This window comes from Ostrinia nubilalis, chromosome 26 (genome assembly GCF_963855985.1).
Source record: "Ostrinia nubilalis chromosome 26, ilOstNubi1.1, whole genome shotgun sequence".
In the NCBI taxonomy this organism is placed as follows: domain Eukaryota; kingdom Metazoa; phylum Arthropoda; class Insecta; order Lepidoptera; family Crambidae; genus Ostrinia; species Ostrinia nubilalis.
The window spans coordinates 7,725,654-7,751,717 of NC_087113.1; the positions used below are offsets into that span (position 1 = coordinate 7,725,654).

The window sequence follows — 26,064 nt, forward strand, 5'->3', positions numbered from 1 at the left end:
CTGATCTCCAGTGTGAGCGCCTGGATGTCCGACACCTCGACGGTCATATTTAGCGCGGTGTCATTTTGGTCGTCGAGCCCCTGCTCCGGCAAGGTGGTGTCCAGCTGCATGGGGCTGAGATCAGAGGCGCCGCGTCGCTGCGTGACGTACTCAGGCGAAATTCGGACCGGCGTGTTAGTGTTGTCGGTCTTGGGCTGCTTGCTTTTACACGAGACGCACCTCCAGTTAGCCCGGTGGTCCCCGGTCAGCGTATTATAGAAGCGCTGCTCCGAAACTCCGGCGCATTCTAGGTCATAAGAGTCCCGGCATAGGCTGCACACCAAGAACCTCCGGTCCTCAATTTTCTTTAAACAGCCACTGCAGTTTTTTATGTTCTTCTTTCCCTTAGGCGACATTTTGCAAGAGAAAAAAAAAATAAGTAAAAAAAAAAATAAAAAATAAAAAACAAAAAATATTTTGATGTTGAGAATTGAACCCACAGTTCCTGCGTTATAGTTCGCTAGTCCAACGGCTATCCAACCGCGCCACCGTGTCACTTACGCTGTCGGTCCAATTTGACACCTATGTAAATAGTGGCGCGAAAGGTCGTTGAGCCGGTCAGCTGTTGAGTTCGATGTACCCGACACAAAACACAAAACAGATGTTTGCACCGATCACTTCACAGCTTTTGGTCCGATCACAATTATAGTTTTACACAGTTATTTCTTAGTTTTTCACGGAGATAATACTTTCACTAATGTGTCTTATTCACTATTCAATTAATATGGGTTTCGGAGAATAAAAATGATGTTTAGTATTTTTAAATTGAGTAAATACACGGAGCACGATACGAACGTGACGGCAGCGTCACGTACCCCCCCAATGTGCTCTTAACGTGTATTTTTGAGCTCTTTGGAGACACACAGTTAATGATGGATTAGCTGACTGTCGGTCGACCAAAGTTAGATGCCATAATATTATGTTCAGATCTGTTTTATTTATATTTATGGTCTTTCCATGTCATCCTACGGTTCAGTTTTTAATGCAGGTTGATTGCAGCAATGTGTCGAGGTCTAGATTGGCCGGAAAATAAGTTGATGACGTCTTAAATGATAATATGGTGAGACTTCGGGGCTTGCTTACATGCGCCACTTGGTCAGCCAAGCATTATTGGCATTTAGCTGACTTTGCAACAGTCTAGTCGCTTTAAGATCACAGTTACATTTGAGGAAAGCCGCAACTTTCTGGTGTCTGGGCTGCTTTACTAGTAAATGTTGTAGAATACCGGACCAAGTACAGAGACCTGGGGTACTCCAGCTCTGCAGCTAAAAAGAGAGGATTTTATCACGGAGTTTGATTTAAAACTGTCTGTCACTGAGATAAGACTCCATCAGTAGGTAGTAGAAGTGTGCTGGAAGATACTTTTTAATTTCATAGAGTAGTCCTTTATGCTAAACCCAGCTGAAGCCGCAGCGAAAGCAGCCGTCCAGGGTTCTTTATTTTTCAAACATTGTACTGATTATGGTTGGTATGGTTTCTGCCAAAATTTATGGTCGAGTATACTATATTACATGGGTCATACTTAGGCCAGGGAATAAACGAGCAGGAATGATCCTTTCTCATAATTTTAACGATACATACAAATGTCAGATTAATTGAGCGATAGGAGGAGATTTCGTAAGGCGACTTGTCAGGCTTATGGATCATTTCCAAGGTTAAGAGACTTGCGAGAATCTCACTCGGTGTGTCATTGTCAAGACCATGGACTGCATGGTGATCAGATCAAATGAAGGTGCTTTACGAGGGTCCATTTTGGCTATTTCTTTAGCTTAGCCAACTCTCTTAGCGTTCGTTTATTCGTTTCAGCCGAAAGACGTCCACTGCTGGAGAAAGGCCTCCCCCAAAGACTGCTCGCATCCAGGTACCTCCCGCGACCTTCACCAAATCGTCGGTCCACCTAGTGGGAGGCCTGCCCACGCTACGTCTTCCGGCTCGTGGTTGCCACTCAAGAACTTTCCTGCCCCAGTGGCCATCAGCTCTACGAGCTATGTGCCCCGCCCACTTTTAGCGATTTTAGCGATTCTGCGGGCTATGTCAGTCACTTTGGTCCTCCTGTGTCTTTCGTCCTTTCTTAGCGTAGTAGGAATCAATCTTCTACTTTTAACTTGAGGAGGAACTCCTCAGATAGGTACAGATGTCCAGAAGCAGCATATGAAAAGATGCAAAATGGGCCCTCTCAAATCACAATGGGAAGGTTTGGGAGCCTAGAATGGCGGGAGATTGTAAAGAGGCGAGTCCGCGAGTTCAAAGTGCAGCGCACACCTGAACTCGACGCGAAACGCGATGATGCAAATCTCGTCCATCTGCCGCCATTCACTATAATTAATGTTGGCGGCGTGCTCAGATACTCTCAATGTGCGAGGAGTTTGCCGCGAAGATCGGCTATGTAAGCTATATTCGGGCGCACCAGCGCCGCAAAGACAGCTAAGTCGAAGTGATCACCATGACCAAAATCGGTCGGATGAATCATCATCATCAGTAGGAATCAAAGGCAGGCATAGCTGTAAGTCTCGAATCAAGTTCAATACTTGATCTTATTTTTTTAATTGAATTGTGGATTTTTTGGATGATCCGTTTAAATCGTTAGGTTTAAATAAACCGGCTTGTCATGTAGCAAAGGTCTGAGATTTTTCTTGTCAGTTCGCACTCATGTATTACCGGACTTAATAGGCGGAGAACACTTTGAGGGATGTACTTTGTTGCCTTCCAGAGTTTGTGGTTCCCATATGCATTCCGAGACAAATTTGCCAATCTCTGTGTGAGTGATTCTCTTAAAGTATAGTCCAATAGTGTAGGTTGTCTGCCAGACGAAGGCGGCGATTTTTTCTTGACAGCAAGAGGGAGCTGCGCCTCTCGCGATCAATTATTTACTAGACCAAGCAGCAACTTGAATAATGTACTAGATTAACTGTTAATATAGTTAGTATTAAGTTATTCAATCAATTTATTAGTATATCAACGGCATTAAGTTCGCCTTGCGTACCAATTTATATGGCATTAAAGAATAAATATTATAGTTAGTTCTTCTGCGTTCGAAACACAAATCCAGAAAGTACAGTATAGGAGAGGAATAAATTGCAAATAGTTGGTACAAAATCAGTATCGGCGCGCCGACAGCTGGTCGTCGGCGGCGGCGGCGTGAAAAAATTCGCGGCGGCGGCGGCGCGCCGGCGTGGCGCCCACCTCTACCTTGATGTAGTTCTTCCCAGGAATAGGCGAGAGGTTAATTTTTATCTGGAAACCAGGTCGTTTCTTAATTTAATAATATGTGGCTGTTCCAAATGTATGGAAGCTGAAAACATTGAATTTTGGGATAGATCCAGTTTATTCTGTAACCTATAATTACCGTTTGAAAGAGCTCGTGAAGCACTTTCAGGAGCAGTAACCAGTTTTTCGATATTTTGTATAGTTAATATTTTGTACTTATTGTTTCCACCCTGTATAAATAGCTAGCTTTTGACGCGTGGAAAAAAAACGAGACAGGAGATATTCTTAGAATATAAAATAAGTTTTGTCGCGTATAAAAAACTAGGCAGACGAATTTCTTAGAATTTATAATATTTAAACTAAATAACTGCTTATAAGGCGAATGATTACACTATTTTATAACTCAAGAACGACTGGACTGAAAAATGATCAGATTTTTTATAAAATGTCGGAAAAATACGAAGAAAACGTTTTGATTAACTAAATTAGTTTTGGTACTCCGTCTTCTGCAATTGACAGCTAACGTCAAACGCGGTTATAAAACCATAAATCCTATCTCTCCTAATAAAATATGACATTTATTACGCGGTACGAAATTCGCGGGGTCAGCTATTAACTTATTATATGCTGAAGTGTCAAGTTTAAGGTAATCCACCTTCTTCTCTTTTTTTCATAAAAAATTAGGTAAAAAAATAGCAAAGCAATTTCTTCGCGACTGTACACGTACCGAACATAATTGCTTTCTCAAGTATGGCCGACGTCTCCAAGTGTCGACGTTTTGGCACTAGCCCGAAAGGTTATTACATAATAATCAATATAAAAATGATCATTACTTTACCTTTTCATGTTAAAGTTCATTAAAAATGTAATTACTTACCTTAAACATGTTAAAGTTCATTAAAAATGTACATAATTGCGAATTACTGCAGCGTTTTTTGAATGACAAGAGATTTATTAACATCGGTAATTGTTTGACGTATTCCTGATTACTGTGTAATTAAATTAAATAAATATCCTTTTTTTGGCCATTTAACACTGCTGTATCTATTCCTAAACTTATCAAAACTTTAATGTATGGGTACCAGACCAGAGGGCTTAGTGTGAGTTTACATCGCGCGTAAAAAATGACATTAAATGGACGACGGATTGTACAGCGACCCTAGCGGATAAAATCAAGAACTAAAATCTTCATTGTTTTTTTTGACAGGCTCACTAGTGAAGACGTTTGATGTAAACTCACACTAAACCCTCTGATTACGGTTACCTATAAACTTAACAGTAAAGTTAATAACAGAAAGCTTGTGCATAAAAAATACATGAAATGTATGACAGATTGTCCCTATAGATCCCTAGCGGATACTTTCAAATTACAATAAATATGTATTAAAGCTACACAAGATATCGTTATTATAAATAATAATTAGTTAATTATGCATTTATAAAATTGTTTTGTGCAAAACAGCCCTAGTATAAATTGACTTCTCGTACATGTTTCAAGAACTGTTGTTTCCTTGAACTGTACTCGTATGTAAACTCCTTTAAAATACCAAATCTTACAAAACGACTGAAACCTAATTGCTCGTAAATTACAAATATTTGTTTCAACAATTCCACAAACATTTGAAAATAGGTTAAACATAAACGCAAAGATTCGAAGAAAAACCGAAGGGGGTGGGGGGTGGGGTCGTTAGTCAACAAGGAAATGAAATATGGAATAAGTTTCACGAAAGGGGTATACGCTCTATAAACTCGGCCATAGACACAGTATAGCGAGAACAGACAGCCCATTTGAATAGAGATTCTGCTAAATTGATTGTTGGGTTGTAAATTGAAAGCTGAGATTGTAGTTTCGAGTCAGGAGATGTTAGTCAAGACTCAAAGTCTTAATTGATCATCATCATTTCTTCAGCCACAGGACGCTGCGTTTTCCAGAACCTTGCTGCCCCATCGGCCGTCAGTTCTGTGTACTAGTGCCCTGCTCATTGCCACATCAGCATGCTAAATTCCTATTAACTGTTAATTTACTTTCTTGTTAATTTCCAATCATTAATAATTGCTGTGAATTTTGCGGTTTTTTCGTGCTATAATTTTGTATGATGCATATTATAAAAACTAGCGGCCGCTTCTACTTCGTACGCGTGGATCCCGTTTTACCCCCTTAGGGGTGGAGTTTCGTAAAATCCTTTCTTAGCGGATGCCTCATAATATCTAACTGCATGCCAAATTTCAGCCCGATCCGTGCAGTGGTTTGGGCTGTGCGTTGATAGATCACTATGTCAGTCAGTCAGTCAGTCACCTTGGAGTTATATTATATTTAGATATGCATCATAAACGAAATAGAGACTCCTTTGCGTCGCGCGATCGGGTAAAATGACACAAGACCTTAAATATTATGCTTGCGCAACATCGGGGATGTATCTTATGTATTTACCGTTTTATTCTGACTGTGGCGGGGCGATTGTATTTCATTACACGCTAACAACTTTGGGCCAGCTATGTTTTATCTATTTTCAGCGATTTATATATGAATCCGTGGTTTATATCGCTAATGGGTGAATACTGGTTTTAAAACTTTCAACGAGTTTTTGATAGTGATATTTTACTAAAATATTTCAGTTATATGAGACTAAATTCTGCATGTGACTGCACTCGCGGGTTTTGGAAGTGATTTATACATTTAATCCAACTTTTACATTATTTTCTTATTTACTTGAATGTTTATTACGGTTGACTTTAAATAAACGATAGGCGGATGATATGGACGACATTACCGATGATCTGTCATCCACTTTATACTTTGTGGAAGTCAAACCTTAACTTTGAACTCCTTCTATGTTCTTCTGAATAATTTAGTTGTGCCAATAACAGTTTAACTTTCCCCCGGGACAAACTTGACCTTCACTAGTTGGGTTTTTATTGGCGATCAAGCTGTAGATCCTGGCTACACAGGAGTTGCAGCGGTGGGAACGAGAGGTGGGTATAGTCGCGTAATGTGCGCACTTCCATACATGTCCATCCATACTGATTAACAGCCCGACCCAACTATCGGCCGACTAAAACTCTGTAGTCTGCGGGGAGTTAAATGCCCATTTTCACCATCAATCCCTAATTTTTAAGTGACCCGTATGAAAACAAAAATCCTGGTGTTACCATAGGGGTCACTTAAAAATGAGGGATTAATGGTGAAAACGGGCATAAGTCTAACTCTCACGGGTGAAGTCACAAAAGCTAGTTAAATAACAGCAATTTGAAAACGTTTTAGGCCATTTATTTATTGTAGAAATGAAACAACAACCGCTTTTAGTGTTACATTAACACTATGTTTTGATCTTAAAGCCTTAGGCACAAACGTCTGTTAAAATTGCTTCGGAAAGTTCTAAGAATGGAATAACAAGTTCTCGCCAAATAGTATAAATTCCCACCGTCCAATTAACCGCGGTTTAAATTGCCTTATCAATCAATCAAAACCACAACACCGCTTATTATAAGAGCGAAATTCGCACCTCAAATGCCTTAACACTAACCTAACAATACCATAAAAATCAACAAGGTTGAAGCCATAAAACAGTAAAAATAAAGTTCACTTTCCAATGTCGGTCTTAACCCTAAAATTCGGAGTACAAAAAAACGGCGTGATTGTCTAAAGTGGTACAAAAAAGCCCTCCAAATAGTAGAGGTTAACCCTTTCTAAAGATCAGTAGATGGTATAAAAGAAACACAATGGGGGTATTTAAGAGCCCTTGTTTTAAAAGATTGGGTCGCCCGATAGCGTTGTAAATTGGAAAGAAAAATGAACGCGTTTTTAAGGGCAAAGGGGCAAAGGTGGCAAGATTTTTATTTGCACTTTGAAAAATTAGAAATCTTTGGCTGCCAGCTGCGTTATTCTGTGACTGCGGTGGCACGTTTGAATCCCGCGAGGGTCAAATTTGAAATTATAGGTTTTTGTACTCGCTCAACGGTTGGATTGGAATGTGCAGGTGTCAAAATGTCCATACGGACCGGCTGTTAGTGTGGCAAAAAGTATGAACGTCAAAAAGTCCCAGTGTCAAAATGTACATTATTACCATTGTTATTACATTATTACCATATACCTGGTGTGATTTTAATTTAGTTTTATCATATTTTGTGTAGATGCCTACTTATTTATTATTGTTATTACTAGCTGTGTTACATACACGCGTTAATTACCTACGTATGGCATTTACCAAATCGCTATAATAAAATATAGCTAGGAATCGAACACCTAACCCTCAGATAAAAGGCGTCATTTTTCCCACCAAGTTATCGCGCCTCTAAATAATTTTAATCACCACTTTTAAAACATATGCAAGTAATTTAATTTGAGCCCTGTCAAGCGCAGTAGCCACGTCAATCAACAGAGAAATAAAATTAAAATTCAACGAACAAAATGAAAACTGGACATCTCTCGCCTTTTAAGGGGTGTTTACGTCAACTGTATTTCACGATCACGAAATAGGCGACGAACGTTCATGTGCCATAAAAATTACAGATGGTAAAGGAATCGTTTTTTCCTTGGTTTCTCTGTACAATTATATTAATAAAAACAATCACCGTACTTACTACTTTACTTAGATGTCAGTAAAAATTAATAAAATTTATTCCTTTAACGTCTACTAAATTTTAACGCACAAGAGATAAAATGTCAAAAAGGTAGCTGTCAGTTAAGCGCTCTGGCTGGTCGTTGCGGGAAATTCATGGAGGAAACATTTGCCCAGGTGTGGACAGCTTTTGGGTGAAACGATCGAAGTGTCTCTCTACATGTCTCTTTATCTTTTAGTTAGATCAACAGGCGTTTCAAGATTTACAGAATGTGGAAAATGGCATATTATAATAGGCATAATATCTCACTTATTTTAACGGTGTTCTTGCGTGTGAACGTGTGAGCATGACGCTTTAATCTGTCATATTTAACGGTGTTCTTGCGTGTGAACGTGACGCTTGTATGACACTTCAATCTGTCATATTTTCTGACGAAAACGCCCCTTAAAACACCATATTAAGTCATTCCCCCTTTACTCACTGATGGATGGTTTTCTGATATCCATATGTAAATCAGTTTTAATTTACTTAATGGAGTTCCGGCGATGGGAATTAATGAAGCCTTTTTCTGATCAAAATCATTAAAATTCAATTTTGTTTTGTTGGGGCACGCGGGTGGGAAGTATGGTGAAAGATTTGATGGTGTTTTATGGGGTTCTTGATAATATAAATTATTTACTTATGTGAATTTTGTAATAATTAGCTATGAATGAAAATTGTGATATTTGGATAGGGTTGGTTATTGAAATTAAAAATGTAGAGAAAGAAATTAAAATTACTTTAATTTAACCGACAATTTTATTAAGTATTACTAAAAATTCAAATAGCTAAATTGTTAATTTTAGATTTTTAGGTCATTCATATATTTTGTTCCTTTAGATCCCAAACTATACCTGGATATGATTCCATATCATCAACTCAATTTTCAATATCTTGTAGTTTTGTTCCGTATCGATAATAAATAAATCGAACACTGTCACATCACTAAAACCCTTTTAAGCAAGCAAGGCTGCCTTAATTTGATCCCTTGAGGTTACCAGTTTATTATACTTTAACAGTATTTTTGAGGTACTAAGGCGATAATTCGATATCTATTTACTAACAAAAAATAGAGACGCATCTTACAAAACTTGGCTCAAAATTCCAATAAATAACAAGCATAGATCACAGGGTAGAATGTCTTAAAAAAATTACTTTAGCATAGCTCTAGAATTCCAACCTATAAAAGCGAAAGGCATGACAAATTGACTGACTGACTCACTCATCACGAAATCTCAGAAACTACAAGTACTAAGTCTCAAATGCACGGGGGCTCCTTTTAGAACGTAGGTGCTCACTAAGAATGGATTTTACGAAACTCCACCCCTAAGGGGGTAAAACGGGATCCACGCGTACAAAGTTGCGGGCGGCCGCTAGTAATCGATATTTATTTATTTATTTGTAATAGGTATACAAACAGTTTACAGTCTAGGCTTAATCTTAAAGAAAAAGTGTTAATTACATACTGGACCGTAAGCCAAAATTAGTATACACAGCATGATAAATTAAATTATAAGTACTATGTAGTACTTATTATTATTCTGTGCAAAAATAAATACAGTTCTAACTTAACTCTAACAGTTACAACACAATATTATGAAACTTTATTAGATATTTTATACCTAAAAACTTTTTAATAAGGAAATCGCTCTTTTTTTAAACCATTGTTGGTAAAGATTTTTATGGATGGAGTTTGATGTTTTGACACTATTAAGTCATCTTCATCATGTTTTGCTCCTCCGGCCTCCCTAACCCGTCTGACCAGTGTGGAGGAGTGTAGACCAAATCCTCCCCTTTGCCTCTGTACAGATTATTCTGTCTTGACGGTCTTTATCAAATTAAATATTTTATTTTAAAGGCCGCCTATGGCCAAACTCCTTGGCCGCGCGGCTGGCCGGTGAGAAACTTCTTTTTAAATTAATTTGTACTTTTCGATTGTTTTTTGTCTTTTTTTCTTCTCTCTTTACTTTTCACAAAATCTAGCTATTTTAATGTGAATTTATAAATTAAGTAGGTATAATTAATTATGTATGTCAGACTCATCATATTTTGTATCTGCTACTGCTGTGCCCGCGACTTAGTACCTACGCGTGAAAATAGTTTGAAGAATTTTTCCCGGTTTCGCAATATTGTTCGATGATGGTTCGCTCCTTGGTGAATTGTACTTCAACCTTCAGTGTGCTTACCATGAGTTTACGTTGGGTGTCCTCGCTAGCGATTGGATCAAACAAATCTATGAAGATTTTAGTTCATGAAAGTAGCCGCTAGGGGCGCTGTACACTTTGTCATACATGTAATTTTTTACGCAGTCGCTAGCGAGCACACCTGACGTAAACTTATGGCAAGAAAACTGATGATTATGAAGATTAAGGTTATTTTAATCACAAACAATAACTTTATCCCTTTATCCCCAGTGCGACCCCTCTGGGTCCGTCTTCAAGGAGGGAAGCGCCCTCTGGTGGCTGGCCAGAGCACCGAGCTGGTCTGCCAGGCTGTGGGGGCCAGGCCGAAGCCCAACATATCCTGGTGGAAGGGAGGAACGAGGCTGAAGACTGTGAGAGAAACCGTAAGTACTATTTTTCAATACAAATTACTAATATTCCTGTCTACCCCTGGTAAGCTAAATATGCTTGTTGAATTAATTTAAAAAGGTTTTAACGCGCGGATAGGTAACATTTTTTTTTATCCACTACGAGGAAGGTTTTGGCCTGTATCTCACCTGATGGTAAGTGATGATCAGGCTGAAGGTGGAAGCGAGCTTCACCCGGAATCCTCAACCACGGAGGAACTGGCATCTTACTTCTAACTGCCGGAACACAACAATGCTGTTAACATTGTTGTTTTGGCGACAGACTTAGGTAAAATGGTGGTAGCTAGCCAGGCGGACTTAGAACAAGCCCTACCACCAACCAAACCGAACAGAAAAATCTGCCCCCACTGAACTGAATTATTGTCTAGATACCCAAAAAGTTAAATTAAATCTTATTAAATTAACTTTAAGCTGCTGCTAAGTCCTTAAACTCTCCACATGCCACAATACAGAAAAATAAATAAAGCTCTACCAAATCGTTTGAAAAGTTTTATTGATATCGGTCTATCATATCAATAATTCAACTGATGGATAACTCCCACAGCTGAAATACTTTTTATTGTTTTATATCGGTCATTTCCGCATCCATAAATCTATATGGTTTTCATAAAAACTTTGGATTTTATTCACTTTGAGTCTAGTGATTTAAATAATCATCTGACAGTTTGATTGTTGCTACAGTACAGTTGAGGCAGTAGCTTTTCCATACTCAAAAGTCATAGGGTTCGATTCTAAACATAGTTATTAAATTTGTCTGGCATTAACAGTCGTCTCTCGATTTAAATCTATGCTTCTATACTAATCTATACCAATATTATAAATGCGAAAGTAACTCTGTCTGTCTTTCTGTTTTTCTGTGCTTTCGTGAAAGCAAGACAGGCGTGCCTAAACCACTGAACCGATTTTGATAAATACATAGACATATGGCATAGAGATAGTTTGAGTCCCGGGAAAGGACTGGCTAAGTTAAGCGCTAAGCCTATGAATCTGCCATTGTCGTTATACCTAGTCGGCCATTTTTATTTCTATTGTGTGATTTTATTGGTATAGTTTACACTGTCTAAATCAAACGCTTTGACAATCAATCATGGCTCTGACAAAGTTATTTGATCGATTTCCCAAATACCATTTTATTCGGTTCAGTTCCTCTTTTAATTAACTTTTTTCCTAACACAGTGGTGGGTTTTGTCGATTTGCCATAGAGAAAAGCGTGTGGAAATTCGTCACACTCTCGTGACAAATTCATCATAATCATTTCAGCTACTGGACGTCCACTGCTGAACATAGAATAACCCCAATGATTTCCGGATTGGCCGGTTCGTAGCGGCCTGGATCCAGCGCCTCCCTGCTACCTTTAAAAGGTCGTGCCTTTTCTTTACTAATTCACATTTTTGACGAATTTGTTTGATTGATTGAATTAAAACCTTTACTGGAGTGGTTCATTCATATTTTAAGACTGCTCTTTTGTTTTGTTCAAGTTCCTGTTCCACAAAGAAAGGTCGTATCACATATTTTGGCAATAAGTAGTCATTCTTGAGTATAACAGAGCCAAGCTCAAAACTCAATTATGAAGCATAAACTGAGAGTTGAATAAATATTAAGACTAACAGAGCAGAATATCCTTTGCAAAATGAAACTCTAGCTTCCATAATCCACACCATCGTCTATTTTATTTATTACACACTAACGAACCTGAAGACGGTTTTCATCGACTGTTTTGGTCCAATTATCGACTATGCTACATCACTATGACTTTCCCTCCATTGTTGTTGAAGTTTATGACTCCCAAATTAGTATTTTAACTGCAGTTGGAATAGTTTGTGCTGGGGAAACATACTGTAATTAAATAGGTGTTATTTGATTGTGTGTGTACCTAAGTGCTTACAATGAAAATGTCTGTGTAGTCACAAATAGTGAAGTGTGTCATCACTTCATTATTTGTCACACTTCATTTCAAGAGATCGCTTCATAGCGATAAGACCGCCTAGTTGTACCTTGTGTGTTCCTTTTCTTTCTGTTATGTTCTTTGGTGTGCAATAAAGTGTATTTATTATTATTATTCATTATTTGTGACTACAAGAAGTTTGTAAGCTGTAAAAAGTTCGATTTTGAACATTCTTTCACTTCAGTGTGCTTGCTATGAGTTTACGTTAGGTGTGCTCGCTAGTGAGTATGTTAAAAAAAATATATGAAGTGTTTAGTTCTTGAAAGTAGCCGCTAGGGGCGCAACGGTACAACCTGTCATACATTTAATTTAATTTTTTTACGCAGTCGCTAAGCACACGTAACGAATTCAATTATGTTAAGCACACAGAAAGCTAGGCACATAAGTCCTGAGTGACATATGCTCGACATGCTCGTATTCACAAACATTACTATAAGGTCTCACAGTGCGCGTGGACGCACAGGGTAACACACGAACCAATCACAGAGCTCTATTCAACGCTTTGAATTCGATTTGCCGCTTCACTTAAGCAAGCACCGTTTGTGAATAAAGGCGATAGGCTTATCGTTCAGTGACAGACCTGATATCTCAGGTTTATTTAATACAAGCTAAAACTGCCTGTAGTTAATAAAATTATTATACTTGATACTTTTGCATCTAAACATTACGTCATAACATCACTCCTAACCAAAATACTCTCACGTTACATTTTTAATACCCACGTCAAAGAACACCCACGACACCGTTAGCAAATGTAATTTGAATTTAATTTGTTACCTATAAAACACATGCGGTACCGTACGTGATTCTGCGGTCTCACGAGACGTGTCAGGTATAACAGTGTGTTTACTGTGGTAAGCTGAAGCGGACTGGAATGGCAGTACTAGGGTTATGGTCGATTTGACACAAAGTTGATTCGTAACAGTTTTGTAACGTGCGAAATGTGTTTTGGAGACCTTCTGCATCAGAGACTTAATGATGGTGATAACTAATTCGTTTTCTAAAGTTTTAAAGACTAAAAAGTGATCTGCCGCTATTACTACCAAAACCATGCTTTAGATACCTACATCAAGATATGAAGATGGCATTATCTTCTTGTTTACAAAAAAATTTGCAATTTTTGTGTTTGTGATTTCACTCTCCATGATAGCCAGACGGATTTTTTTTATGCAAAACAAGGCAGGTTTTTTTTTTTAAAAAAAGATTATTAGTAATTTGTTATTACACAAATTACTAATACTCCCGTTAGCCCCTCGTACTAAGCTAAATATGCTTGTGTCACGAGTGAGCTCACCACAATAGTCGAGCGGCGGCGGGGACCGAACCCGCGTTCCCCGGATCACGAGTCGGCCAGTCCGACCCCTTCACCGTTCGGCTATCGTGGCATTGGCCATTACCTTCCACCAAGGTGGAGCGGAGCGGAGAAATATTTTTTGAGTAACCGTATCAGATTGAATTCTGTCAATTTCATTCAATTTAAATGACATCTGATTGGTTCTTCACAACATTTCTCCGCTCTGGGCCTTAGTCGCAGTTGTTTTACGTAGGCCCGCTCCCTCTACCGCTTATGAATGTAAACAACACCGAGAAGATGTGTGAAACCTTCTGGTTACGTGGAAATCTTTTAACGTATACTCAGAGGTAATGCACACAGATGTTTTGGGAAAGGTTTTTAGCTCTAAGAATAGTTACAGGTAAGTAAAGTGTGAAGCTTTAGGGTCTGAAATGGGAATAGTTGATATTTCTCTCAGCTTGTTTATGTGCAAATGTTGAATATTTTAATAATAGACCTTAATGCATATACGAGTAGATATTTTAGGATTTTAGGTTCATCATAATTTAGAGTTAAAATAAGGCGTCGAGCTGAACTTTATTCTCAAACCATCAAAATCATTTCAGGTAGTCTTTCTCACTCTCTATCTTTGAACATTATCATTTTACAAGACGGATCTACTATAATTACTTTAGTAGGTACATAGAAATAAATTCTCAATTCTGTGTAACCATACAAATACTTAATAGGCACCTACTCGTTCTTAGTTCTACGTACCGTATTTTCACGGATTTGGATCGTAATCGTATTGATATCGGACGTACACCTCTCTAACGTATCTGGGGGCACGGCAGTGCCCCCACCAAGTCGAGCAAAAAAGCGGCACGGCCGTACCATCCTTTTCTCGAAGCAATTCAGGCCATTTTCGACCACCTGTAACTTCGTTGTGGATAAAACTAGAAGGCTGAATTTTCATTAGCTGTGCAGGCATTGTAAAGACACGGTATATTTAAAATTTCATTCAATTTGAACCAGTAGTTTAAGAATTATAACGGGTCAAAGTTACTTAATTTTGTCACTCACTGACTCACTGACTCACTGACTCACTGACTGACTCACCGATCATCAAAATTCTAAGGCACTTCTAGCAGACCTAGAAGCTTCAAATTTGGAATATAAGTAGTGTTTGGTGTATGAATCAAGGAAAAACTAAAATATTTGGGGGCACGGTAGTGCAACCGCCAAGTCGAGTAAAATTTTTCAATTTCGGTCCAGTTTTCTAGATACATAACTGCTGTCTACAAAATACAAAAAGAAATGAGATTTGGGGGCACGGTAGTGCAACCGCCAAGTCGAGTAAAATTTTTCAATTTCGGTCCAGTTTTCTAGATACATAACTGCTGTCTACAAAATACAAAAAGAAATGAGATCCCATCAAAAACAATACTTGTCAAAAAAACCAAGTCTCGCAACTCAGTTGTTCTACGGTAAAAAGTTGTGAGATCCATGTAATACCAAGTCCAGGCCAGGAAATCTTTAACGTTTTACATAAATATATTGACTTGGCCAACGCATGAAAACACGTGTAAATTAAATTATTTAGTGCGATGGCCAAGTCAATATATTTATGTAAAACGTTAAAGATTTCCTGGCCTGGACTTGGTATTACATGGATCTCACAACTTTTTACCGTAGAACAACTGAGTTGCGAGACTTGGTTTTTTTGACAAGTATTGTTTTTGATGGGATCCTATTTACACTATCACAAAATAGGAACTCTATTGAATTGAGAACCAGTTCAAACCAGACCAGAACCAGTTTAAACTAGACCATGAATCGTAACTGGGATCACGTAGCCAACATTATTTTCCTTGAAATTCTTTTAAAGCGGATATTATGCCAAATATGAATCATTTCAGCCATTAATGGAACCATCGAGATAACGGCAAAATGGCGTCTAGTGTCCATTCATTCATTCTTAAGTCATTAGGAGAAAAGTTTTCAGGTTTTTTTTTCAACTAAGTACATTAAGGTAGGTAACCTAGGTATGTAGGTAAGGTTGCTGGAAGGCGCTGGAAGTCCTTGGGGGTGGCCTATGTTCAGCAGTGGACGCCCTATGGCTGAGATGATGATGATGACATTAAGGTAAGCAGTGGCATCGTGTGTAATCGTTTCGTTCTTCAGCAAAATGATGTCCACAGCTGGACAAAGGCCTCCCCCAAGGACTTCCACGACTCTATAACATCAGACCCTTGGGTGCTCTGCGGTCTGCGGTCACGTCAAAGAAAACGTAGCCCACATCATAAACAGCATTGTCGATCTAATCTCTATACATTGTGTATTGATGCGGTCTGACCGTGAGCAACAAATGCAATCCGCAACCTTGGCACGACCGTTGACAGTGGGACAAGGTGGACCGACGACTTGATAAAGGTAGCAGGAAGGCGCTGGACGCAGGCCGCTACCAACCGTGCGATGTGGAAGGCGTTGAGGGAGGCCTATGTTCAGCAGTGGACATCCTGTGGCTGAAATGATGATGATGACCGTTGAGAGATTGCCTTGCCCTGATAGTTGACCGATTGCCCTGATGACAAAGTTTGCGTTCACTTTGACCTGACCGCAGACCGCAGAACGCATGCAGTGTGGCAAATCCTTAACATCCCACCTGAGTAAGTCGCTAGAAAATAGAAAAGTCGGATGTGTCTATAAATGTAGATTTACCGACCAAACTAAAGCTCGTAAACTAGCGAAATCGCTTCTAGAACCATTCCAGGCATCTAAAAAACTGATAGCCTCGTATTTTAGTTGAAAACTGCTTGTTTGTTATGTCCATAGTTCAAAAGGTAATCAAAAATGATTGAACGAGGTTTATTTAGGTCGTGCTTTAATGGTTTTCGTTTTATAAGCGTTTCATTTGGGGTGTCTGAAAAGTGTTGCTAAAATCGAAATTCGTGTTTTAATAATGCCTCTATTATTCGTGATGATAGAGTGAGATATAGGTTCTTACACCCGTAATCACAAACTATACTTGCTTAAGTGAAGCAGCAAATCGAACGCACAATGTTGAATAGAGCTCTGTGTGATTGGATCATGTGTCACCCTGTGGTGTCTACACGCACTGTGAGACCTCATAGTAATGTTTGTGAATACGGGCGTTAGTTTTATTTCCAGATGAGACAATCGTAGTGTGAAATTACATTACTTGTGTAGGTATTAGTTAAAATAACGAAGAAGAACGAATAAAGATTTCCCTTATTTTCAATGACAGAGTCACCGAAGTCTGCAACCTTTGTTTTCATCTCAAATAACTATCTAAAACTTTTAGGCAAACTGTAAAACTGGTCCTTTATTTTTAAACTAGCTGACTTGTTCTGTCAATCGTTGGATGGAAAAAAGATGAGTTTTTTTACGTTTTTCTGGGAAAATTTAATCCTTTATAAAAATCTTTTCCGAATTAAGCGCTTAGCAATACATCTAGCGATTTTATTTTGATATATATTGTTTTAATACCCTAATTAATTTAAAATTATTCGTAGTTAGACAGAACCTATGAGCTGTATTTACTTACCAATTAGGTTTTTAACTATGTACAGCTGAAATGTTTTTATTTCCTTAATTACTTTCCTGTCCATAACCAATCGCAATTTTTCACTGCTATGAAAGTTTCCTAGAAGCAATTGTTATTTAAAAATTAATAAGCTCATTAAAAGTCCATCATTGGCCATCATTGGCAGTAATTACATTGCGGGATATTGGACCAAATAGTCCATTATTGGCTGTCACGGGTGACAGCTCAACCGTGGCTTTCTGATAGCTACAATACAGGGTGGAAACGATAAGTGATCTCACTCGATTATTTCTAAACTATACAAGATATCGAAAAACTGATTACTGATCCTGAAAGTGCTTCACGAGCTCTTTCAAACGATATCAGTAATAGGTTACAGAATTAACTGGATCTATCCGAAAATTCAATGTTTTCAGCCTCCATACTAAATGTATGCTACTATGCCAGCCACATAATATTAGAAATATTTTTTTTTTTGTTTTAAATAATAAACACTTAAAATTAACTCGTAAATTGCATTCTTTTTTTTAATTATTCATAGAAAACATTGGTTTTAGGCTTTACTTGCTATAATATTATCAAGACATGAGTGCCATGACTGTGGCAGTACTAAATATATGGAAGCTGGAAACATTGAATCTTCGGATAGATCCAGTTTGTTTTATAACTTATTATTGGTACCATTGGATGGAGCTCGTGATTCAATTTCAGGATCAGTAATCAGTTTTTGGATATCTTGTATAGTTTTTAATATACTGTAGTTTTACTAAATGTATGGAGACTGGAAACACTGAATTTTCAGATAGATCCAGTTTATTTTGTAACCTATTTATTGGTACCGTTGGATAGAGCTCGTGAAGCAATTTCAGGATCAGTAACCAGTTTTTGGATATCTTGTATAGTTTAGAAATAATCGAGTGAGATCACTTATCGTTTCCACCCTGTATATCTATTGATGTAAAAGGTAATTTAAATGTCTGCTACATTGGCATACTTCATTGCCATCATAATCTTTGTCGGCTCTAAATTATAAATAACTTGAAAAAATCGAAATGCCTAAGAGGCGACTTAGAGACTACACATCAAACAGAGAACGCGCAGCAGCGCTCTCTGAAAAACATCATTTTTTTAAACTGCGATCTCCAACCTGCCTGCCAAGCGTGGGGATTATGGCAAAACCCTCCACTATAGTGGAGGAGGCTCATAGTCCAGCAGTGGACTGTAAAGGGCTGTTTATGATGATGAAGACGGCTCTTCCATCTGACCTACTTATCTCTGAATGAACCTTTGTAAGTTCTTCTTCATTTCCTAGTGCCGTCCACTGCTGGACAAAGGCTTCCTCAAGGATTTCCACATCGTCATCGTCGTCAGTCCATCGATTTCATGCTTAGACTAATAAAAATTTGGATAGTGAAAACCGGAAGCTTCGGCGTGAAAGCTCTATTCTAACTATTGTAGATTGTATGTACTGGTCCTAGTGAAAAAACCAATTGATTTTTGAATTCATTAGCCAGTAGACACAACTTTATTTATGCACATACATAAAATATGACATACATCTCTAGTAAATGATAAATTACTAACGGGATTTGACAAGAAAACACTTTCATAAAGGTAAACAGATATTTACCCTCCCGACGTTTCAACTCGTTTGCACGAGTCATGGTCGCGGGCAGATCCCGTAATAGTGATAATTTATCTCTTGTATGTAGTTAAAATGTAACAGTTACATGTTTAGATACTATATGTTTAGATCCGACTACGCAACGGATTTTGATGCGGTTTTTTTTAATAAATAGTGATTTAAGAGGAAGGTTTATACAGTACTAGCGGCCGCCCGCGACTTCTTACGCGTGAATCCCGTTTTGCCCTCTTAGGGGTGGAGTTTCGTAAAATCCGTTCTTAGTGAGCACCTACGTTACGTACTAAAAGGAACCCCCATGCAAAATTTCTGACTCTTAGCATTTGTAGTTTATGAGATTTCATGATGAGTGAGTCAGCAGTGACCTTACGCTTTTATAAATATAGATGAAACAGAGTATCCGTGCGAAACCGGGGCGGGTCACTAGTTCGGAAATAAAGTCCCAATCTGCACCAGAACACACAAAAGTTATTTTTTCCGTTTCTTTTAGGCATTCGGTGCCAATGAGCGAGGCGATGAAATACGGTGCAAAAATTCATGGCCCACCAGCCGTCCAGTTAGGGTTCCGTAGGAAAATAGTTGACTTTTGTGTAATGCCTAGTTTTTCAGGAAAAATAAAGTCTGAAGGACTATTCCTAAGTAATCAGTGAATCCATTAGACTTTTGAACAATATCTAAAAAATCTACTTTTTGGGACATTGCTTCTGTTTGGGTTTGATAGATGCTAAGTAAATACACCTGCCACTAAATTATTGTTATATTTTATCTTTAACAACATTATGAAATGTGCAACTTTGCGTCATTTATTTTAAAATTCTTTGGAAACCACATTCTTACGAATAAAACGCTGTCATAAAAATATTTTGGGTATTTTGGAAATTTTTACTTCTACGGAACCCTACTAAATATGCACTACCCTCTAACTTTTATTGGCGCACAGAATTCTGGGAGTAACCGTGACTTTTTTGACTTCGTTCTTTTGTGTTTTTTCCGACTGCACATGGATTTCAGTCTACAACCAATCAGAGATTTTCATTGCAAAAACGCACCTTATTTCCACTGTATAAGAGCTGGTATTTAAGTTGATGTGCCTGAGTTTTCAAAAACCATTGGTTTGTCGTTTACTAAGATTTACACCCAAATTTCTGAGATTTGAGCCTTTTAAAGGCTTTTTGCGTATTTACAGAAGTAATTTGAGTCGTACCAAGAAAAGTTTGCTTTAAATTATTAACGATTTTCAATGTAATTTTGTAAACGTTTTGAAGAACTAATTTGGCACGTGAGTGTACTGTAAATTCTAGTTACAGTAATAACTTATTTTACTAAAGCAAAGCTTGTACTATGAAAACCAAATGCATACTACGTACTTAAATATATTTTTGGAAATATGTAACCTACCTAGTACCTACGTATACGTCTTCTACGTGACCGCCTCAAGAAAAACAAACCTACCTATACCCATCTATACTAATAATAAATCTGTAGAGGTCAATTCTGTACATGAAATAATATATTTTTAAAATAACTATCAGGGGGTGATTAGTGATCGATACTGAGGCCAAAAATGCGTGGCCGAGTCCCCCAGTTTTCGACGCACCCGTGGTCGACGCCCCCGGTAAGTTAAATTCGATTTGAAGCAATTTTTAATCAAATGTACAGTCAGGCACAAAAATGTTTACAAACGAATAAATATTTATTAGGCCAGTAGAATACCTACAAAAGTTTTTTGTTTCTTACTACTGCTGGTTTTGGGTTAAAATTTTGCTCCCAGATTGCATAAATAGCATCAAACATGCATAGTTTAGTATAATAATTAGCTTGTGAAACTTTTTTCGTTGACTGTACTTAGTGCAAAAGCCGAAAAAAATATGATATTAAATTTATTTAAATCGGGGGCGTCCACCACGGGTGCGTCAAATACTGGGGGACTCAGCCACGGACCCAAAAATCCAATCAGTAAAATTTTTGTCTGTCTGTCTGTATGTCTGTCTGTGTGTATGTTCCTTATAGAAACAAAAACTACTAGACGGATTTTAACGAAACTTGGTACAATTATTCTTCATACTCCTTGGCAGGTTATAGTATACTTAGGAATTCCCACGGGAACGGGAATTAGTGGGAAAATCCTTTTGTATGAAAAATCTAAACCGCTTAAGTTAGACGCTTGAAATTTGGCATGCAGGTACCTTAGAAAACTTAAAGCTCAGTTACAACAGGATATTGCAAAATTCCCACGGGAACGGGAGTTAGCGGGAAAAAACAATTGTATGAAAAAATCTAATCCGCGTGATAGATGAAGGGGGTAAAACGGGATCCACGCTTACGAAGGCGCGGGCGGTCGCTAGTTATAAAATAAAAACCTAGACAAACAGGTGCACCATAAAAGTCTTTGTAGCATTGTTCGAGGTTAAAAGAACCCGATGACATCTAGAATAAAATTATTTTTAAAGAAGTTGTGTGTTAAAACTATTGAGGCACTGAGGAACTATTTAAGATAGAGGGAATATAGTTCCCACTTCATTTTTAACCTTATTCCTGTCTATAGTCAAAACAATAAAACCCTATTGCAACTATTTACATAATAAATATTGTAGGTATAGGAAAGTATACTAAAGCCCGGTCCGTAAGCGCACGCACTTTAATGCATTACAATTTATTATTATTATTATTATGTACACACACACAGTTTTGTTTTTTAAATATTATCTTTTCATTTATAAATATCTTATCACATCTTTTCTACTTCGTCTATATCGTATATTATTATTTTCTACTACGTCTGTATTTACACTTAAAATTATTATTTATGTATGTATATTTTATGCAGTATAGGTTAGTGTCCGTGACTCTCACTCGGCATGGGGCACACTGAAAACCAGCGTCGTGGCCTCCCTCACCGGGGGCCACGGCATATGCTGAGTGGGGTCCCATTGCGATGGGCATCGCTGTGCGACAGGGTGGCACTGCTTAGTTTACTTGCTCTTTCATTGTATGTTTTATGTCACCTGTCTTATTTGCTTTTTTTTTTTTATTTTACATCTTTTGTCTTTTGTGATGTCCATGGCAATAAACATCTTTCTTTCTTTCTTTCTTTCTTAAGCACGTAGAATTTTGTCCAATGACCCCTAGCTACCCATCCTTATCGCTCGCGCGTAATTATATTGTTGTCGCGACTGTGCGACTGGCACCCGCAGTTAGTGTGCGAGCGCGATAGCAACATAATTACGCGCGAGCGATAAGGATGGGTAGCTAGGGGTGATTGGACAAAATTCTACGTGCTCACGGACCAGTCTTATAGTTCTCAAACCTCCCTCCTCTTCCAGACCTCACCAGACGGCAACATCACCAGCAGCATCCTGACCTTCACGCCTGCCATCGACGACGCAGGCCGGGTGCTGTCCTGCAGAGCAGTCCAGCCTACACTGGCCCATTCCACCCATGAGGACGGGTGGAAGATGGAAATACAACGTGAGTATCGGTGGAGACTGGAGATCCAAAGTCGCTGACATAGACCGACAGATTAGCTGCTGAAGTGGCAATGGGCAGGGTATAGTACGCAGAACTGACGGCCGATGGGGCAGTAAGGTTCTGGAATGGAGGTCACGTACTGGTTCACTCGCAAAGTGGACCGACGACCTTACAAGGGTAGCATTAACAAAAGCCATCCTCTAATTTTTAGATTGCCCGGTTGGTAGCGGCCTGCATCCAGCGCCTTCCTGCTACCTTTATGAGGTAGTCAGTCCACCTTTAGTACTAGTAATAGAGCAGTTTTACTTGTAACAGAACAATGATCACGTTTTAGTGTCAGTGTCACTTTTTCACGAACCAAACGTTTTCATTCTTGAACGTTACATTACGTAGAAAAGCCTTAGTCTATATTCACCTTTATAAGATGGCGTCGACTAGAACAGCTGTTTTATTAAACGAACAAATATTCCTTTAATTCCAACGACTTTAACGACGTATATTTAAGGTTAACTTTACTTCAACCTTCATTCCAGTTCATCCTAGGTTAGTCCAGCTATAACGTTTAATGGGGCAAGCTCATTCCATCTGAAAACTGCACTGAAAGCCATTAAGACATAAGAAATAGCTTCAAAGTAATCGCGTAATGGCTGGATAACAGCTTTTACATTATGGCGATCTTAAGATGTCTTGTATACTCTAAAAGCTGTCTAGAAACTTAATTCATAATCTACCAAAGATCCCAACTTGTTAATTGTTAGAATTACGATCATTTTTTTAGAGAAATCACGAAAATTTTGAATAAAAAGGTTGAGGTTTTAGGTTGAAGGAATTTTGAAAAAGTAGACTACGGAATCCTAAAATTGGAATGTTTAGGTAAAATAAAATAAAACTCGTATTTTTAAAATAACGTAAGTACCTATATTTGTTTTATAACCTTACTTTTGAGTGCACTCAGTTTTATTTTCATTTTTAATAACTCGACCATAGCAATTCGCTATCAGGTGAATGAGACAAACAAATAGTTCTGCTTAATTTCATTAAAATCACCACAATAATATACCAAATAACTGTGTCTGGTGTAATCAAATTAAGTGTATTTATTTGCTTAATTGGCACCAAATACAAGGTAAACCAAAGCTCATATAAAAGCATCATCATGAGAGCAAACAAGCAATTTTACATGTAATTATATTGATTGTTGAATTTCGTGTTATCTGTTGTTTTTTTGCAAAATTTTCCAGTGTGCATTTTTTCATTAAATAGTAGATAAGGTAAAGATTCTGAAACGTCAAGTGGCAAGAATCGAAAGTAACGCCCGTATTCACAAACGATGCTTGTTTAAGTGAATCAGCAAATCGAACGCACAGCGTTGAATGGAGCTCTGTGATTGGTTCGTGTGTCACCCTGTGCGTCTACGCGCACTGGGAGACCTCTTAGTAATGTTTGTGAATTCGGGCGTAACAAATCCAGTATTAGTTAGTAGCGCCCTCCTGTAAATGTCATATAAGGGTCACTTCAGTGTCGTCCTACTATAAAATGCCACACTGCTTCTTCTTCTTCTTGTCGTGTCGACAACAAACCTACACAGCGTCAGCTCAAAACTCCGCCACAAGAGTGGCGTTGTCAGTAGCCTTCATTAAATCTTCCTGCGTTCAGTTGTTTGGGCACGCGGGGCACAACATCATGTGCTTCATCGACTGGGGAACAAACCCACACTTGCACTCCAAGTTTGAGCCATCCAAGAATCCCCACCTACTAAACAGATTGTCCTTACTAAGACCGACCTGCGTCTGAAGTCTATTTAAAGATTTCCATGTAGGCCAGGGGAGCTCATGTCCAGGCGGAGGACTCTCAGACATGGGACGATAGGGGAGGGAAGATCAGCTCTCTCACGCCATAACCTGTAACTCTCTTTCGTCTTCTCGTCCGCTTCTTCACTAGACCATTTAACAGTAGTAGGTTTAATACTGGGACGCGTAAAAGTGCTTTTAAAAAGCCTTTTTTCTGTCTTCTGTACATACATAGAAGTTAACATTTCGATGGGTGCCTGGAACAAAGCCGCAATAGCCATAGCAGCAGTTTTCCGATTAAGTGATTTTAGTAAACTGCGGGTCCCTATACACCTTTTGAATTTTTTTCAGAATTTTATCTTTGAAACTGCCTGATTTACCAAAAGCACTATGGATATTGAATCGTTATTCCCATTCACCATTTAAAATTTGTTGACCGGAATAATCGTGCCATATACAATGTTAAAACTTTTATTTAAATCTTCTACAAGCAAACGGCTATTACTGTATCCTTCAGATCAGCGCCCGAGGCTGCAATACACTATTGCTGTTTGATTAATTGCACACTTTTTACCGGAATAAAACCACAATGGACTCTTACGGAACCGACTTTCAATGTATGAAGCGGCAAATGTATTTCTACCTTTTTTAAAGTATATTCTAAGCACTATAACCTTATGCACATTCAATGTTACTCCAGAAAAAATAACGCATCGTTTGATATACAAACCGTTTTGATACGCCTCGTAGTTTAGAATTATTCAAAATTGACACTAAATCTCGTCTCCTGTAAAATTGTGTTTTGTCGATTGCGGCTTTGTTCCAGGCACCCATCGATTTGATGGTCACACAAAAGATGTGTAAATCAAGTAAACAAGCAAATAATTTCTCCCACAGATCTACCCGTTGTAAAACTGGAATTGGGAGCCAATCTGGATGCCAGCAAGGTGGTGGAAGGATCCGACGTGTACTTAGACTGCAGGGTGCGAGCGAACCCGTGGCACACGCATGTATACTTCACTCATAACGTAAGTAAATTTTGAGCCTTGAAATTCATTTAATCTCAGTATGTTGGCTTTTGTAGACACGTCTTTACATATTTTTTTATAACTCTGACCCTACCTTTTGGGGAATAATGTGGGCTAGCCCTAAGAAGAATCAGTGCAAGAAACTGGGTCCCTATTTTCAGCCTCTTCTTCAAAAATTTATTAGATTAAGTACATGCACGAGCTAGCAGATCAAAATAATATTATTGAAGTTATAAGAATACATAATTTCTGCAATATTCGTTCTCTCGTTTTAGTATAAAATCGTTCACTGCTGGACATAGGCCTCCCCCATGGATTTCCACGTCTTGCGTTATAGTCAGTAATAGTTTGTTGCAAATTAATTAATATGACTTTATTAATCCCACGGTGCAATAATAAAACCAGGTCTAGGAGTCCCCTGGACTACCAACCTTGAAGACTGACTTCCCTATGCGATATTTGTCTGTCCATTCCTCCCAGGGGAAGTACCTAGTAAAGCCAAACCCAGGTGTCATAAAGATCCCAACTGGATGACCAACCTTTTATCCGCTACAATATTTACCTGTTCTCCCTAGGGTGCAATAGTCAAGCCAGGCCCAGGCGTTCTCCTGGTCAAACAACCATGAATCTTTACCATCAAACTATATTTATGTGTCCATTCTCCCAGGGTGCAATAGTGAAGCCAGGCCCAGGAGTTCTCCTGGCCAACCAGAGCCTGGTCCTCCAGCATGTGTCAAGGAAGGCTGCCGGTGCTTACGTGTGCTCAGCAAGGAACGGGCTGGGAGAGGGATCCAGTGAGAATCTCATGCTGGACGTGAAATGTGAGTGTTTAGGATTCTACAAACCAGAAAGTAACTTAAAATCATTGTAAAAGAAAAGATCAGTTGTGATATCATTGATCAAGAAAGATAAAAA

General features: G+C 38.5%; 1 protein-coding gene across 1 annotated transcript in view; it reads left to right on the plus strand.

The window, feature by feature from the left end:
* Positions 1-26,064, plus strand: part of LOC135084437 (nephrin-like) — a 271,506-nt gene that overhangs the window by 226,984 nt on the left and 18,458 nt on the right. The window contains exons 9-12 of the mRNA XM_063979220.1: positions 10,260-10,411; positions 22,187-22,331; positions 25,019-25,149; positions 25,817-25,970. Of these exons, the coding sequence (XP_063835290.1) occupies positions 10,260-10,411; positions 22,187-22,331; positions 25,019-25,149; positions 25,817-25,970 (582 nt within the window). The remainder of the gene's footprint in view (positions 1-10,259; positions 10,412-22,186; positions 22,332-25,018; positions 25,150-25,816; positions 25,971-26,064) is intronic.